Source organism: Aythya marila, assembly GCF_965140915.1.
Source record: "Aythya marila genome assembly, chromosome: Z".
NCBI lineage: Eukaryota > Metazoa > Chordata > Aves > Anseriformes > Anatidae > Aythya > Aythya marila.
The window spans coordinates 28,198,945-28,217,031 of NC_139080.1; the positions used below are offsets into that span (position 1 = coordinate 28,198,945).

Below are 18,087 nucleotides of genomic sequence, written 5' to 3' on the forward strand. Positions count from 1 at the left end.
TAGAACCCTTCTATTATCATATATCTTTTCCTAGGGTTGTTTCTTAATAACTACAGATGAATGTTTCAGCCTTCTTTCAGATAAGCTAGGTAATTGGAGCTACTGTGTTCTTTTAGATATGTTCTCCGATTCTTTGACTGTCCTCTAGTTACTAACCAACATCCTTCTGAGTAGTGAATGGTATAATCGTATTAGTCTATAAGCAGAAAAAAATGTCCCTTAAGTTCTCTAATCCTGTGAAGTATCTCTCAGTTATATTTCCAGAGACCCCACTGGTTGTATTGGCCTTGTTGAGCTCATTTCTCATTGATACATTGATCTTTTCCAACGAGTTTTGTGGGTTTTGTGTGTTTGTTTATTTGTTTTCTTACACACTTCTTTTCTACATTTCATGGTAAGAAGGTCATTCTTTATTGTCAGAGTTAGACATTGTGAAATGCAAGTATTTATTTGTACATAGTTTATCAGATTGTGTAGTTTAGTTATCCTTACCTGAACTAATTTTTGTGCAAACTTAGTGTATCAAAACTTAGTTTATCACTTTTTTTTTCCACACATAATTAAAAACCAGAAATGACTGGACCCTTAAAATATTCCCATGTGTTGATTCTTCATTTGTGATTATTATCTAAGACATGTGAAGATCTCTGTAAGACTATTTTTTGTTTGTAACGCTTGCTGCAATGCTTTGGAATCATTCTAAGCAATTAATAGAAATGTTGTGCAGTACTATCTCAGATGTTGTATAGACATCTGCTGTTTGGGTATTTTTGCCTTTGTCAGATTATAGTCACTTTAAAAGTAGAACCTGAGTTTCTATAGTCTGGTGTTGATTAATTGCAATCTCTGATTTTTTTTTCCTTAGTAAAATTTTGTATCAGAATTTCCATTATTTTGTCTGGAATGTAGCCTGATAAACCTACCAATGGTTATCTTGTTTACTGTTTTAAAAACGTAGTCCCCAAAAGACATTTCCTCCCCTGGAACTTCTCCAGTTTTCCAAAACATGCAACAACTAGGTACTAGCTGCCTCAATACCCTTTTGCTTAGTTCACTCAAAGAGTTGAGGGGCACATTTTATGGTCCAGGTGATTTTGAAATGGCTAACACTAGTAGTTGGTACATTCATCATCCCTTGATATAATCACAACACATTTGTTTTTTCCCTTCAGAATAGTAAATGTGAATATTATTGAACCACATGGCATTTTGCATTGAGTTGAGTATGTTGGGGAATAGTATTCACAATTCCACCTTAGCAGTCAGGCAATGGACTAGCATTATTAGAATTCCTTTACAATTACTACATTGGTAGTTATCTGTATATACTTTTTACTGGATAATCTTCTGGCCATGGATTTACACTTTTGCATCCCTTATTCTTTTGCATCCCTTATCAGTTTTGCATTCCTAACTTGTAACTTACATTAATTATTTCTATTTTCTTCTTTCCTCCCTATTTGTTTTATATGATTATCATCTGGATATAGATGAAATCTGCATTTCTCTTCCAAGTTCTTGCTGCTCCCAGACTAACATGAACATGTAATCTTGCACACTTGACCTTAATGCAATTCCTTCTTTCATTCCTCCCAAACTGATCAGACGAATGAGTATGGTTCCAGTTATTTTAGAGAATAAAGTCTATTCTACAAGACACTAGAAAAGTTAAAACTTAGGAGTTAAGAGTATCTTAGGCAAATTTGTCTCCCTCATCAAAATGCTTATGTAACTACATTTGCTAAAGGAACAGTTGCTCCATAGGAGAGTGGTAATTAAATGCCTTAATGACCAGAAACCCAATTACAAAACTCTTTAACTGACAGCATAATTTTAAACCTCAATTTGCTCAATGACAATAATTAACTATAATAACACTTTGCATTTTTACAAAGCCTTTCGAGAGAGGAGCTCCCGTTCCTTACAAACAGGTTTGTGTTTTGTAGCGCCTGTGATTACATTCTTCAGATGACCTCTTTAAAGTAGAATAACACTACTCAGAGTGTCCCAGCTTTACCTGGAGTTCCAGATCTCACCCAATGATTCTTTCTGTATCCATTTCTCCACTGAGCTTGAATATGGAATTAACTAGTATTGGTGATATGCGTTCAGTTGTGGAATTGAGATTTAATGTGTATTAAAACTATTGTTCTGAATGAGTAGAAGTGTTATCTTTTACATATGTGTACATATATAAAAGAGTAAAGTGATGTGGCAAAGAATTAAATGAGTTGACCTAGGTCTTTTGCAACGATTCCATTAACATCCAGACAACTGGTTGTCAGTAAAATAACATTTGTCCTTATACTGTGCCAGGCAAAACTGTGTATGCTCCCATCTCTACAATCATAAAACTATCCCTGGAAATCAGCAATTTGTGTTTGCAATAAATCACCCTTACAAGTGATGAGGAGGACTTAAGGAGAGTATGAACTACATATGGACTAACTATAAAGTCACTTTATATTACTACAGACAAGGTCCTAGTATGTGTGTGTCTACCTGCTGAGACACAGGACTAATTAGCCTGAGCCTGGTGTTAGGCTAATTCAGCCATGCTGCTTTGGGGATCTGAGTTCCAGTCTTCCTTAACCTTCCTTAGTTTTAGGGATCTAAGTTGCATCTTTCCTTCCTAACATGGGAATAAGGGCTAATGATCACTGTCAACCCTCTTGAGTTCACAAAAGTGTCTCTTTTCCTTAAAGAAAGATAGGTCCGTGAGGTCCAAAATAATTGCAAATAATATATGACGTAACTTATGTATTGCCTTTATCATATAGTGACTTATAAAATTATTCCATATGGAAGGTAGATTAAGGCTAAAGGTAAATGAGGTATGTCCACTTTGCAAAACGTCATGCTAGCACCAGAGATATGTCATGGAGGTGGCCTCCTATTAGAACATGTGGATTGTAAAACATGGAAATACATGTCTGATATAAGTTTTTACAGATTTAGAGCTAATGAAGAAATAATTAAAGTCTGTGATTTTCTTGGCTTTCTCTTACAAATAAATCACTTCTCTGGACACTTTTTCCATTGCTAAAGAAAACAAAACAAGAAAACCCTCAAAAGCTGCATGCCACTCTGTGAAAACAGTCCTAATGGTTACTGTTACAGAAAAGGAAAGCCAGAAATTGGACTGTAACATGTAGTATGAGTTGCTCTAGATATGTGCCAGGTATGCCAACTGTGGTTTATGTCACTGTCTTCCATGAGACTGGTAGGTCAAAAATGGCAGGCATTGGAATACTAAAAGGTGCTGCAGTTTTCCCTCTGGCTGAAATTCAGACATATACTTAACTCCTGCAAATGCTGTCCTGAACTTTGCACTCACCCTAACAGTGGAGCTTACGTTACTGTTAGACACAGTAATGGCAGCATGGCTTGAATAAATTTCACCTATGGAGGAAATAAATACAGCTACAAAACCCATGGGGAAAAGTCCTGTGTTGCTAATGATGCGTGATGCCAATTCTTTATCTGAAATCTGATCAATAGTAACAGCCCTCAGTGTCTCTGCCATTTTATAAAGATGTCTTTCAGGAATCAGATAGCTAGCCAGCTGGCATCTATCCTGCACTCAGACAGGCTGACATTGTCAGTTCTGCTGAAGTGAGACACCATGACACGAAGTTAACTTCTTTTAATCACTAGCAAATTGAACCTTAGGATTTCTGCTGCTCTTGAAAGTCACACATGCTTGTTCCATATTGTATTTGCACATATTTTAATGTGCATTTATATGTAGTTCTGTATATTCTAATATTTTTTATGTTGGTTCTACCCAACGTCATTTATCCAAATGGATCCTGAAGAGCTGCAGACTTGTTACTTTGTGGTCTAGAATCTCAAAGAGTGACTTGACACTGCACAATTTATTTAGTTTTATTTAAACACACGATAAGATCAGTAACTTTAATAAAAAAAAAAAAACGAGTAAATTGTTTAGGATCAAGGTGTAACAGGGTAGAGGCTGAGACAAGAAGGAACATTCCAGTATTGCAGCTTGTAGAATAATATCGTCTGTGTTCTACTTCGTTTGCTGAAGTCGTAAAATTAACAACTTGAAAATTCAGCTTCTTCAAACAGCTCACGGGAGACATGAGGTGCAGCCTGATTTTTTTTCATCTCTGAGGTAATAGAAACTAAAAGGGCATGACTGCCAGTGACCCCTGGAGCATAGGAGATTCTGTGCATTGCAGATCCAGGGGAATCCAGCCACCAGAGGAAAGTCAGTTAGTGATCTACAGGAGTTCGCCTTTTAAACCTGAGGCAAGAAAGCTTGGGATTCTTCTAAAAATCTCCTGACCTGTCATCTGTGAAAATTTATGATGTTCCATTTGCTTCTAAATAAGATTTAACTATGTACCCCCTGGCTGCACTTACATCTCATTCTTCTTTCTGTCATATAAGTATGTTGAAACTGTTTCTGCCTGGGTCTTTACTGTAGACTATTGCTCTTGGATCCTGATTTTTCTACTCTGATTTACTTTAGAACATTTCATCCAATGTGCTGGAGGAATCTGCTGTTTCAGATGATGTTTTGTCCCCAGATGAAGATGGTATATGCTCTGGGAGGTATTTTTCAGAAAGTGGTCTGGTGGGGCTACTGGAACAAGCAGCAGAACTCTTCAGCACGGTGAGTGAGGGCCAAAAGCATGTGGAGATGTAGAGAAGCTATGCAAGCTTGTTTTCCTGCACACAAGGAAGGACAGGCTTACTGTTCAACCTCCACAGATCTGCCCCACTGCAGATAACAAGATGCATCTTGTGGTTGACCCAGCCTTGTCTCAAACAGCTCCACTTAACACACTTTACAAGTAGCCTAGCTCAGCTATGTACCCACCTCTACAGTGGGAATTGCAGGCAGCATCAGCGGAAAGTGATTGACTTTCTGGCTGATATATTTCATGGGATGGTACATCTTAAAAAAGAAGGTCTTGCTTAAGATACAGATTTTATGAAAGATGTGAGAGTTGCTGCTATGCTTTCACACAGAGTACAACTACTGCCCTAAAAATCTACCCTTATTATGTAGAGTCATGGTGTTAATACTCAACTAGCTCATTGTATTGCTGCAGTGGTAAAGAGCATTATTTAGCATCTCTGAAGAAATCATGTGGGTACCTTTTTTGCAGATGCAGGTTTTGTTGCTCATTGGTCTCAATAAAGCCATACACACAAAATAGATCCATTCTCTTCTTCTCACCTAAAATTCTTAACTGTTCTGGTCCATAACCAGAAACCACGTCCTTCACACAGGAATTTTGCATTGAGGGTTCAACAGATCAGAGATCCAAATTTGATCCAGTTTTTGCTTTAGAGCTACTTTCAGAACTACTCTTTTAGTATTACTAGATTTTAGAAAGCTAAAACAAATTACATAACAGATTAAAGTCCCATAAGTACCCTTTTCAGCCTGTCCATTGGTATAGGTCCAATTCCTTTTCAGAGTGCCTGAGGACTCACTTCTTTTCTTCTATGTTTTTAATTTTTTTCCTTTTTTTTTTTTTTTTTTTTTTTTTTTTCCCAAGGGGGGATTGTATGAAACTGTGAATGAGGTGTACAAAATTGTCATCCCTATACTGGAAGCACATCGAGACTTCAGAAAACTTACCTTGACACACAGCAAGCTACAGAAGGCCTTTGACAGCATTATTAATAAGGTACTTGTAAGGCAAGGCAGCACTAGCAAGACAGGTTGCTGGGCTACACTGTTTATGACTGGTGATAATAAAATAAAAACTGGTATGAACTAGATCCATTTCCTTTTTGTAACAACAGCTTACATATGCTTTGTCTTACCTGTGAAGTACACTCTACAGTGAAACAAGCTCTATTCTCCCTGTAAGAAAAGGAATAAATGAATATAATACTGTTTCAGAGTTACAGAAGGACATTTGAACAAACCTAGAATAAGAAATTGCGTGATTCAACCTGGCCATGTTGACTTAAGAAAAACAACCTTCTTGTCCATTAGCTAGTATTTTCAATGCTTAAACAGAAGAAAGACAAATGCCTGGCTAAATTCTCCACATACATGCTGCCCCTTATTTCTCTACCTCCAGAAGCATTTTACTACTGAGTCTAGTCAGTCTCAAGTTCTTACCAACCTTTGCTCATTGCAAAATTTGAATTTTGTTAAGTTTGATGGACTTAAAGAAACATAGGAATATATTCTTTTGTTTTGTAAAAGTCACTTCATGATCAGCCTAAATTTTTAGTTGGGTTTCAGTCAAATGTCCCCTTCACCTCTATGTTTTCTTCCATGAATACGTGCTTCTAATTCATTGGCATTGAAAACACAGAAAACTAAATATGGCTCTGAAATACGGGAAGGTGTAGGGTTAGTAGGTTTTCTGTTGTTTTCAGTGCATCAAATAAAAAAAAAAAAAAATTAGAAGTATTCTATGTTGCCATTGAATAAGAAGTAATTGTAATTTTCCTCTTTGTATCATTTAGGGTCAAAAGCGAATGTTTGGAACTTATTTCCGTGTTGGTTTCTATGGATCCAAATTTGGGGACTTAGATGAACAGGAATTTGTTTATAAGGAGCCTGCGATTACCAAACTTCCCGAGATTTCTCACAGATTAGAGGTAAGGAAAAAAATGTTGTGATAATATAATCTCCTATGCTATGTCATACTTTCTAATGAATGTGCACAACTCTACTATTATTACTGATATATAGAAATCAGTCACAATCTGATCTATACAATAGATTATTCCCTATGTATATATCCTTTCTTTTATAGCCTTTTTACAGTGAAATGATGAAAGTGATCTATTCTCAGTACCTTAAGGCCATGTCTCTAACAGGAAGATTCATGATATGTTGAATGATTTGAGCTAAACAGGCCCAATATTTGCTTTGGTACCTTTTCAACTTTTTCTTCAAACTGCAATGTTCTCTTCTTCTCTTTTTAGCTGGATCTTTATATTTTTGTGAGCAGCTCACACTGAGCTTTGTCAGTAAGTTGCCTGAGCCTGGCCAGCTGTTGTTCATGAAGCAGTGTGTTTACTGTACAGAGCCCAGAAATAGTCATAGTTGCTCCTTTTCCCTAGAAACACATAGGTCATTAGCTTTGTATTAAGGACTAAACACACTCTGGAATAATTCCTTTTCTTTTCCAGGGATTTTATGGCCAGTGTTTTGGGGAGGATGCTGTGGAAGTGATTAAAGACTCTGCCCCTGTAGACAAAAGCAAGCTGGATCCTAATAAGGTAGGGAAAGTACTACTGAGTTGAGTACTTGATCACAGAAGAGAAAGGGAGAGAGAGGGATCTCCTTCCTTGAAGCTTTTATACTCAAACAGCAAAGCACAAAAAAACAAACAAACAAACAAACAAAAAAACCTACAGCTATACCTGTGTGACTAGGGAGGTCCTTAAAGCCAAGAGAGTGAACCATATTTTTGGGTGCATCAAGGAGATAGCCAGTCAAGTGAAGGGATTGTCCTGCTTTTCTCTGCATTTGGTGTGGCCTCACCTCAAGTAGTTTGGGCACCACAATACAAAAAGGACATAAAACTATTAGAGAGCATCCAAAGGAGTGCTATGAAGATGGTGAGGAGTTTAGATGTATGCAAGATGTATGAGGAGCAGCTGAGGCCCCTTGGTTTGCTCAGCCCCGAGCAGAGCAGGCTGAGGGGAGGCCTCATGGCGGTCTGCAGCTCCCTCACGAGGGGAGCGGAGGGGCAGGCGCTGAGCTCTGCTCTCTGGGGACAGCGACAGGACCCGAGGGAACGGCATGGAGCTGGGACAGGGGAGGGTCAGGCTGGGGGTTAGGGAAAGGGTCTGCACCCAGAGGGTGGTCGGGCACTGGGACAGGCTCCCCAGGGCAGTGGTCATGGCGCTGACTCTGATGGAGTTCAAGAAGCGTTTGGATAACGCTGTCAGACACATGGTGTGACTTTTGGGTAGTCCTTTCGGGACCCAGGAGTTGGACTCAATGGTCCTTGTGGGTCCCTTCCAACTTGGAATATTCTGTGATTCTATGAAATCTTATGTGAAAGGCTCAGTTTGGTAGCTAGTCACAGCAGATGGAAAGTTGAAGCTCTGATCTCCAGTCCCTGCTCTTGCTTTGATTCCCAGAGTTATGCTGTGCCCTCTCCAGAGATGAGTTTTGTCAGCACTGGAGAAAAGAAGGAGCTCTGAAGGATTTGCAGTTCTGTGCAGTTCCAGACCATCCTTAGCCAAGTGTGAACTATGGGATATTTCATATGTACTCTTTTCATTGTAAAGTACTGTAATGATTCTTTCCTCTTCTCTCAGGCATACATACAGATTACTTTTGTGGAGCCATATTTTGATGAGTATGAGATGAAGGACAGGGTAACTTACTTTGAGAAGAACTTCAACCTCTGTCGGTTCATGTACACTACGCCTTTCACCATGGATGGGCGCCCTAGAGGAGAGCTTAGCGAGCAATACAAGAGGAACACCATCTTGACAACAATGCATGCTTTCCCCTACATCAAAACCAGAATAAATATTATCCAAAAAGAAGAGGTAATTGGGTTTTGAGGACAGATCTACTTTCTCAGGGGCTAAAGGAGTCTCTGGGCAGAGGGGAGAGGGTAGAGAGAGAGGGAGATTTTCAAATTATTTGCTTGACAGAAAAAAAGAAGGCTGAAGTTTTCAGACATTCTCATAAATTGGAATGGCATAGAATAGGTAGAGAAATGCAAGATGAGTACTTACGGTGAAGCAGAGAGGATGGAGGATATACATCCTTCTTTCGACTTCTGAGTTGCTGTGCAGGAGGATACATGGAGCTCTATTTATGGCTGTACTTCAGCTGATAAAGCACAGTTAAAGAATTAAATTGGACTCAGAGCTGCTGTAGAGACAAGGAAACTTTCTTAACAGTAGGAAGTGGAAAACTGTTTAAGACATGAAATCAGTAACTTAGGGCAATAATGAGTATATACAAATAGGGAGTCTGATCCAAATCCTACTCTTGCAAGGTAAGACGCCAAAGAGTTGTGGATCAAATGCAGCATTTATCAAGATGGCATTTAGAAAGAACAGTCTTCCTGGACTTCACAACTACTACTCTAACATGGATTGATTGTGGTTTTATTGCCAGATTTAGAACAGTTCATCTGTGTATATGGTTCAAATAATGAAGCGTCTCTTCCATTTCCACTAGTTTATTTTAACACCAATTGAAGTTGCTATTGAAGATATGAGGAAGAAAACACAGGAACTAACTGCAGCCACAAACCAAGAGCCACCAGATGCCAAAATGTTACAAATGGTTTTGCAGGGCTCAGTTGGAGCCACTGTAAATCAGGTAAGGGATCAAAATAAGCCAGATTAATATTTCCTTCATAATGCTCTGCACTGTTTCTGCAATCATCTCTTTCACTGGGACAAGTACATTTAGTCAGACACATTTAGTCACAATGTGCATTTACACTTTATCCCTTGATATGTAGTTCTTGTATTCTATCTAGTCATTATCGTTAGGACTTTCTGCTCTTAGACTTAGGGAGCATAAACAGTTTACCCTCCATTCATTTACAGTTTTGTGCACCTGCATATGCTTTCCAAGTCCTGGTTTAAAGCAGAAACACTGAAGTGCTTAGACATTTTGTTTCTGTGATATTGCCATCCCAGGTGATACAAGAAGTGCTAGATACATCTCATGAGAGGTTGGTTCTCAGGTCACGGAGCCTCTAACATGAATTAGATCAGCTGAGGTATGGGTGTCAGGTCTAAGAAATGCTCTAAATTGACATAACATGTCTCTGTTGACAGGAACATGTCTTCCATGCTCCTTCCTGTCCACGGTTCCTTCTTTTCAAACCAATACAGATGCAGAGGATTTCTCTGGCAGAGGGATAAAAAAAAAAAAAAATCTGATAGGAAAGAATGAAAGTTGGCCTTATTTGCTTTTTCACAGGATTTGGTTTCTTTGCTGAAAGCTTAAATACACTTGGTTTCTCCAGATTCTTCATCAGTCAAAGCCTCCAGTGTGAAGTAAGATGCAGTTTTGAGCCTTGGAGAGTAGCATCTTTCTGCCCTGGGCTTATCTAACTCCCTTGAGGTCTTTGTAATACCAAACATAAGGAACTGTGTTTCTATCATGTAACCAGATTTGGTAGTACAGCTACCCCAGATCTTCTCTACTGACTAGAATTTGTTCTTTCTCTTCTTTGTGGGCCTGGAGGAGAAATAAAAGGAGGGGAGGATAAAATATGATAGGCAAAAACTCTAACAAAAATAAAATAGGAAAAAAAAAAAAGTCCTGTTCTCCTGACTGTTCATGTTTTTATTTTCTTTCATAATTCTGCACATGAAATAACAAACAAAATAACCAAACATGTGCTCTGTTTTCAGTCTAAGCAGATGTTTTTCTGACATTTTCCTTTGTTATTCCTATAAGGGACCGCTAGAGGTAGCACAAGTGTTCCTGGCTGAAATTCCAGCAGACCCCAAACTTTATCGACATCACAACAAGCTGAGGTTATGCTTCAAAGAATTTATAATGAGGTCAGTAAAACAAAACTGAAATATTGAATTGCATCAATAATGTCAGTAATGGCAATAATGCAACAGTAATATCACTGTGTAATTAATTATTCAAGCTAAAACCACAAATCCTAACAGCTCACGCTTCAGACACTTGCTACAGAACTTGTCTCTGCTTCATGGTCAGTGCTTTGGTGGGTTTTGCATCCCAAATGAGAGTAAATTTTAACACTTCAAAAGAATTATGTAGAAAATAAGAGATTACATTAGTTTTATCTTCTGATATTTTAGGGAAATTGAGCACTTAAAACTAATGCTTTGATTTTATTAAATGATTTTTATATATAGGAATATAAATGTATAAATATTTCTTATATATATTTATATAAGAAAATGTTTGACCCTCTCAAGACACATTGGTAGTGGTGGACACATACGTCCTTTGCTTGTAAATTTTAATAAGCATACTCATATAGCAAGATACTTATCCTTTTAGTCAAGACAAAGCACAATTACTGAAAGACAACTCTGAATAAAATCAGAATGAGCCTTGTGCGTATGATACTACTGTCAAATACTGTAGCTGCATGTGTTGACAGTAAGTTGGCCAGTTACTCAGTATTCTGCAGCCATTACATTTATTTAGTACTATTATTGTTTGGTGTTTTGTTATTATTTTTATTAGCTCTTTCATGCATTTCTAATGGTCTTAAAAATATTACCTCAGTTTGTGCACTTGGACAGAGATTTCTTACTAGCCCTTTCTCACTTTCAACTTGACCAGCTATCAGAGGAGTGCCTGGCCTGGAGGAGCCAGCAACTGATCCATTCAAATTACCTAACACAAAGTTACTGAGCGTAGCAGAACTAAGTGATACATTTCATGCCTTCTTTTCTTTCCTTTTGTCTAGGTGTGGTGAAGCAGTGGATAAGAACAAGCGCCTTATAACTGCTGACCAGCGGGAATATCAGCAAGAACTCAAAAAGAACTATGGGAAGCTGAAGGAGAACCTTAGGCCCATGATTGAGAGAAAGATCCCAGAACTGTACAATGCTGTAGTGAAAGTCCACAGCACAAGGTACAGATAGAGCAGGACTTCCTGTTGCGGCTATACAAAAATATGCCTTTTTTTTTTTTTTTTTTTCGTCAGGAGAAAAGGCAGGTTTCCCAGCAGCAGAAAACAGACTATAATACACAGTATCAAATTCATACTTGATGAAAGAAGTCTGCTGACTCCCACTGGAGCAGAATGTAGTATTAACTGTGTTTCTCAAGCACGTCCATCAGGGGTTAGGGACTGATATCATTTTAATGCATGGTGACGTAACGCTTCCCCTTCAACCTGATCAAGTGTATCTTAACCATTTCTTAAACACTTGAAGCCAGATAAGAACATGTATATTTTGAATGTATGGCACCCTGTGTTGTTAGCCATCATGAAGTAAGAGTGATTTTTTCACTTCCAGATAACATAATCCAGTCTAGTCCCATGACTGCGACAGAAGAGTCTTTACTTCTGTACTTTACTTAAAAATATATGCTTCTTCACAAATCCACTGTGTCCAGTGTGGGGTGGGAGGGGAAGAAGCACTAAGCCTCTGGTCTGCACACATGTAATATGTTTCAGCTGGTGATTTGGAAGCTGCTTCTTTTCACGGGGCAGGTATTTCCTGGATTTTTTTTTAATTTGCAAACTTTATTTCTGGATCCATTTCATTGCAGGGAATCTTTTCATAACCACAGTTTTAAGAAATATGATGCCCAGAGTTCACAAAGCACCTAAGGACTAACTGCTTCAGCCAAGGAAGAGCTTCATGCCAGAAGCAAGAAGTGATGGAGTATTCAACACCAGTGAAATCAGAAATCTCCTCTTACAAGATAGCATGTGCTCTTTCTGGACAGCATGCATTTAAATGAGATATCAGAGAACTGTGGGATGACTCCAAATCAACTATATCTCATGAGGGCTTGGGAAAAAACAGGGAGCTTTTTAGATGCTTTTACATTTATTGTGAAATAGTCATGTAATGCAAAAGGGGCAGACCATTGCAGTGATCAGTGGCATGAGATTGGTCACCACTGGCAGGCTGAGGTTTGGCTGAGGTGTTACATGAATCCAAACAAGATATCTAAGAAACGCTGAGGAATGACATCTATTTATGTTCCTTTTCCAAGGCAGCATTTATCCATGTCCATTTGGCACTAAAACACATTCTGCAAGTTAATCACATGCTTAAATGTTTTCTTAATGAGAAGGGACATGGACCCCTGCTCAGTGTTCACTGAGCTGGAGCTGTAGGAAGGAAAAATACCTTCAGTTTCTATCACCAGTTTCCATCACAGTGTTTAACTGCAGAGAGATTTCTGCACAAATTCTCTTGCCAAAGCTCAGAAAGCAAGTAGCAATAAATAATTCTTACAGATTTTCTTTTATTTTTCTTTCTTTTGTATGAAAAGTATGTACATTATTTGTGAGATGTAGAGACAACTACCTGACATGTTGGATTTCTTGTATTTCTTCATAATCAGTGTCATGTTTAGAGGTTGGACTCGATGATCTTGAGGTCTCTTCCAACCTAGACAATTCTGTGATTCTGTGATGTTTAGCAAAGATAACAAGTAATAGCTTAAAAAGAAGGCGCTAAGCTATGACTGATTTTTATTATGTAATGCTCTTACATAGATAACCTTATACAAAATTAACTTCAAAAGCACACAGTGAGGATTTCCTACAAAGCACTTATGCAGGCTTTACTGCATTTTAAGATAAATCAGCATGTAATTTATAATGTCTAATGCTTAGTATTTTCTGAGCCCTGAGCAAGCATCTTACTAAATAGTCTTTACAACACTTCTCTGAAGTAAGGAAATATTATTACTATTTTGCAGATGGGGATGTTGATACACAGCAATATTAAGACTTTAGAACTCATTTAGTGAAGCCATGGTAGAACCACAATTTGCACTGTGACATTGTTTACTGTGTAATGCTTGTGTTTTGAAATAAGTTCCCTGATGTTAGTTCGTTCCCTGCATCTTTTCACAGTTTGGAAATGATAGTTCAATGCTGATTCAAGTAACCAATCCCATTTACCCAAGAACATAATTTAATGTTAAAATTAAATGAAACAGTGAAATTAAGGAGTTTTTTTTTCTATGTGCATTGTTTTAGAAAAAGTACAGTGAACCTTCTCAAAATTCATGCCATGTGATTCTCAATACAAAGCCTATTCGCTGTGTCAGTATAAGGTAGGCTGAGGCTGCTGCTTTTAGTAGAAACATTTTGACTTTTCGTGTTCATCTGCAGCCTTCCCAGAAGTCCCTAGGAATTCCCTAGGAATTCCCAGCACTTCCACTGACATCTGAGTAAGCCAGATTTTGCATGTAATATGCAGAAGATTCACCAGAAATGGTCTAATAATATGGGATTTGGAAGCAAGTTAAATAAAATGCTGTACTTACAAGCACTTAGAGTGCAAGGAAATACTTCCCTTCTCATTCATAGTCTTGCTAAATGTAAAAATCAGAAATATTCTGTAATTTTGAAGTGAAAGCATCCAAAGTATGTAAAAACATATATATACTATAAAAAGCTCAAAGGAAAAGACACCTCCATGAAGTGGCTTTTCTATATTAAAGCTACTGTGAAACAGTTTTAAGTTAAAAAGATGACTAATTTCCCAAAGCTTTGAAGTCATGAAGTCTCTGCCTGTCAAAGCCTAGCCCCTTATCTTCTTTAACAGCCTATTTTGGAAGAAGGTGAGAATACTGTCACCTCTCCACCCCATAATCCAGCCTCATTGTTTACAAGATATTTATCCTTTACTGCTAAATATCAGAAATGTCAGGTAAACAAAATCAAATAAAATGAAAAAAAATCCTACAGGTGTACAATATAGTATATAAAAGTAATGAAGTGCTTTATATTGCATGGTCCTGTGCAATTCTTCTCCTTCTGTTGTAACAATTCTCTGGGTAATTTGAATACTGAAGGACTCAATGCTCAAGTTTTATGAGCTCAACACCCCTCAAACAATTGGCCAGTCTAGCCCTCAGTTTGTAACCCATGTCATCCCCTCCACAAACGACACATGGTTTTGTACATTTCTTTGAAGAGTTGAACTATATGAAATGTAAATTTTCTACCTTATGATATTCTTTTTTTTTTTCAATAAAGTGACTGTTTCATAGGAAGTTCAGAAGCACCATTTTGTTATATCTTATACCTTGGAAAAATGTGCCTGAAAGCTTCAGTAGGAGCAACCTTTCCTTGTAGAATCATCCATTCAGCAGAAAGCAAAGATTTGGGATGGGAAAGTGTTGGTCTGTCCTTATGATAAATTGTGTCTGTGCAGTGGTAACAGGTAACAGCTTGCTTTACAACTTCATTTTTCATTCAATTGCCATGAAAAATGGCATGTTGGAAGCTCAATGACCGTAAAGGCCTCCTTTCTTCCTGTGGTGTGTAGGTATAATGCAGAATCACACCTGATTCTTCAATTGCATGCTCTCTGGGCTATTCAAGGTCAGAGAAGGTTGTGTGTGTCCACACATAATAGGTTCAGGGGTAAACTACAGAGACTGTTGCAATCAAAGGCAAACAAAACTATCTCCATCCAGATCCAAAGGTTCCCACTGGTGACTGGGCTGAGAGTTTACCACACCTCATTTCACTCCTTGCATTTACCACCAAGGAGCAGCTTTAAGGAGTGTGGGGCTGACTTTAAGGCTGGAATCCTCTAGCTCAGTGCCAGCATCTGCTTGTTCACAGCCCCTCCTGTGCCCCATCTTGCCGCAACAGCAAGAACTCCTCAAGGTGTTACAATCTCTCAAAGCAGAGATTGTTGCAGAAATGAACCACCTAATAACAGTGTTTTACTGTGTTACAGTGCCACTTCCTTCTGGAAGACAGGACCACATACAAAGTGTTCACAGGATGTTGCAATTACTGCTGCATTTGGAAGTGGGGTGATTTGAGGAGTGGCTCAATTGACTATGTTTTAACAATATTTTAAGCTGGTTAAATTACGTGGTTAAAGTAAGTCATCTCAGCCTGGGTAATGCACTGGTCTAACCAGGAACTGAAAGGAAAAGGGGCCCCTCTAGAAAATTGTTTTTTGATTACATGAATAAAGGCAATGCATGCTCACAGCAGAGCTCAATTACTACTTGGAAAGGTAACAGTAAAACCTGAAGATTGACTGCTTGACAGGGTAAAATGAATATAATTCCGTGGCTGCTTATGCTCTCAGTGAGGGATTGGTTTAAATGAAATGTTTTTATTTAAAAAACTGACTGTTTTCCAAGTGCTGAAGAATTAAAAAGCTAACCTTCCAAGAGGGTGGCTGGGCAGTGGAACAGGCTCCCCAGGGCAGTGGTCATAGCACCAAGCCTGAACCAAGTGGGTTCAAGAAGCAATTTGGATAACATTCTCAGACAAACAATCTGATTTTGGGGTGGTCCTCTGGGGACCCAGGAGTTGGATTCGATGATCCTTGTGGGTCCCTTCCAACACGAATATTTACTTTATGAAGTTTTTCACAAATAATAGTCATGCAATCCTGCTTAATAAAACTCTTGAGAATATCAAACAAAATGTTCAGCTGATCAGGACACACAAAAAAAAATGCCAATGACCCTGGATCCCTGGATTTTTTTATTATTATTATTATTTATTTTTTTTTAGGATTAGTTTAGAAAACCTTCCTGCTTTGTACCATTCAAAACAAAAATTTCCCTTTCCAAAAAAAATTGCAAACCTGAATTCTACGTTTTTTTTTTTTTTTTTTTTTTTTTTTAATTTTTAAATCTTCCCTATAGTGAGTTTATGCAGCATGTGCTGTTATACAGACCTAGGCATGGATTACCTCTTGTTTACTACACACTTTTAACAAACTATATGCCTTCTCAATGAAAATTGTGAGGAAAAATTGGTATGTACTTATTTAAATTCCATGTGTATAGAAATAGAAGATACATAAATACAATTGTAAGTATTCTAAATCATTACACATGTTTTTTCCTAACTTACAAAGTTGACTTTGAATTTTATGGCACAGAAAAATATCTATGTAATAATTCATATTATTTATTTTGATAGGAATAAGTTTTTTGTTTGTTTGTTTGTTTGTTTTTCCTGTATTTACCTGTATTTGTGGAATATATCTAAACATGTATTGGATGCCTACTGGTGAAATCCAAATTATAAAGTAAGTGAAACTCTAATAATTGGAGGAAGACGGAATTTCAGCTGGATAACAGGGGAACTATGTTTTATGCTATTTAGCAAACATCTGTAAAACTGGAAGGGATGATTTCCTACTGCACATTTCTGACTTTTGAAATGTGAATGACTGTGCAAATTGTAGTTTCCCAAAGAAATCTCTGCAGAAAAGAAAAACAAAACAAAACAAAACAACAACAACAAAAAAAAGCAACAGCAACAGCAGCAGCAACAACAAAAGCTTATTATCACTGATACATCCAAAACTTCAGAGTGCCAGAAAGTGATCTTCAAACCCCAAGCAAACAAGTGTTTTGGGACTTAATAAGAGGATGAAGTAGGCAACACCAAACAAAACAAACAAACAAAAAACATATGATTTTCTTTGTTTGTAGGTCAACTGCAAGAGAAATGTACAACCCCTTTTCAGGTATCAAGAAAAGGTTGGAAGTGCTCCCAAAAGTCTACCTTCCTTCTTGAGCGAAGGCATAAAATCCTGGACTTAAAACTGAGCCCTTGGGGTGACATTTTCCCTACCTGATACTACAATTAAAAACAAAACAAAAATAATAAATAAAATAAAATAAAATAAAATAAAATAAAATAAAATAAAATAAAATAAAATAAAATAAAATAAAATGCAAGAATAACTTCACAAAAACTAAGCTGATGTTTCTTACCTGAAAGATTGAAGTTGTCTCGAAATGATGTCACCTCCACTGTAACTTTATGCTTCCAGTTTTTAACATGGGGAGAATATCTCACAGGGTCTAGAAGATTTCAACTAAATCTGCTCATGTATCAGTCTTCAGCCACTCATTACAATAGAAAGAGCAAAACTCTTGTAATGCATGGCAAATTAAAGAGAATACAGCCAGTCCTTCATAACTAGGTAGGCTCGGGTTGTAGAGAAACCCAGTAGCACCCATGACCTGTTTCGGCATGGGGCAAAGGTTGCAGCTCAGTGAAAGAAATCCACCCATAATGAAATAAATAAGTGGTAGGAGGGCAAAAGATGAAAACCCAGCACCCTGAAAGGAACAAAGGGAGAAAGAAGTAAGATGCACCTCACTTTCTAGACTGCCTGGGGCACTGAGCACCAAACCCAGGGTGTTGTCCTTTCATGGGAACTGCCAGGCAAATAGCATTTACAGAAGATTAAAAAATGAGAAAACAGGGAAGAAATTGTATATTTTTTTCTATATTCTTCTTGGGGGGTTCTTTTTGGTTTGGTTTGGTGTTTTTTTTTTTACTGTTGGATTTTCTTGGTGCTGGTGGTGGTGTATATTTTTTACTGATTGCCTGGCTTTTTCTAGTTTCCCACAAGACCTGGAAGACTAAAAAAGCAGCAAACAAAAGGCACCCGGTGCTTTCCTTGGAG

General features: G+C 37.8%; 1 protein-coding gene and 1 long non-coding RNA gene across 4 annotated transcripts in view; one reads left to right on the top strand and one right to left on the bottom strand.

Moving 5' to 3' along the window:
- The window catches only part of DOCK8 (dedicator of cytokinesis 8), a 96,567-nt gene extending 81,884 nt beyond the window's left edge, over nucleotides 1-14,683 (top strand). For 2 of the 3 annotated variants that reach the window (XM_082783861.1, XM_082783860.1), the window contains 9 exons: nucleotides 4,499-4,642; nucleotides 5,538-5,669; nucleotides 6,466-6,600; nucleotides 7,138-7,227; nucleotides 8,278-8,514; nucleotides 9,158-9,301; nucleotides 10,397-10,503; nucleotides 11,394-11,561; nucleotides 12,206-14,682. In XM_082783861.1, coding sequence (XP_082639987.1) covers nucleotides 4,499-4,642; nucleotides 5,538-5,669; nucleotides 6,466-6,600; nucleotides 7,138-7,227; nucleotides 8,278-8,514; nucleotides 9,158-9,301; nucleotides 10,397-10,503; nucleotides 11,394-11,561; nucleotides 12,206-12,266 — 1,218 coding nt within the window. In that variant the 3' untranslated portion in view covers nucleotides 12,267-14,682. Of the gene's footprint in view, nucleotides 1-4,498; nucleotides 4,643-5,537; nucleotides 5,670-6,465; nucleotides 6,601-7,137; nucleotides 7,228-8,277; nucleotides 8,515-9,157; nucleotides 9,302-10,396; nucleotides 10,504-11,393; nucleotides 11,562-12,205 lie in introns of all 3 variants that reach the window. The other variant, XM_082783859.1, reaches the window with a different exon arrangement.
- LOC309890198 lies at nucleotides 4,575-17,673 on the bottom strand. Its single transcript, XR_014319393.1, has 5 exons — nucleotides 17,387-17,673; nucleotides 8,707-8,845; nucleotides 8,347-8,474; nucleotides 5,809-5,848; nucleotides 4,575-4,698 (listed from the first exon to the last, which is right to left on the bottom strand). It is a non-coding gene; the product is annotated as an uncharacterized lncRNA (long non-coding RNA).
- Between the last annotated feature and the right edge of the window lie 414 nt (nucleotides 17,674-18,087).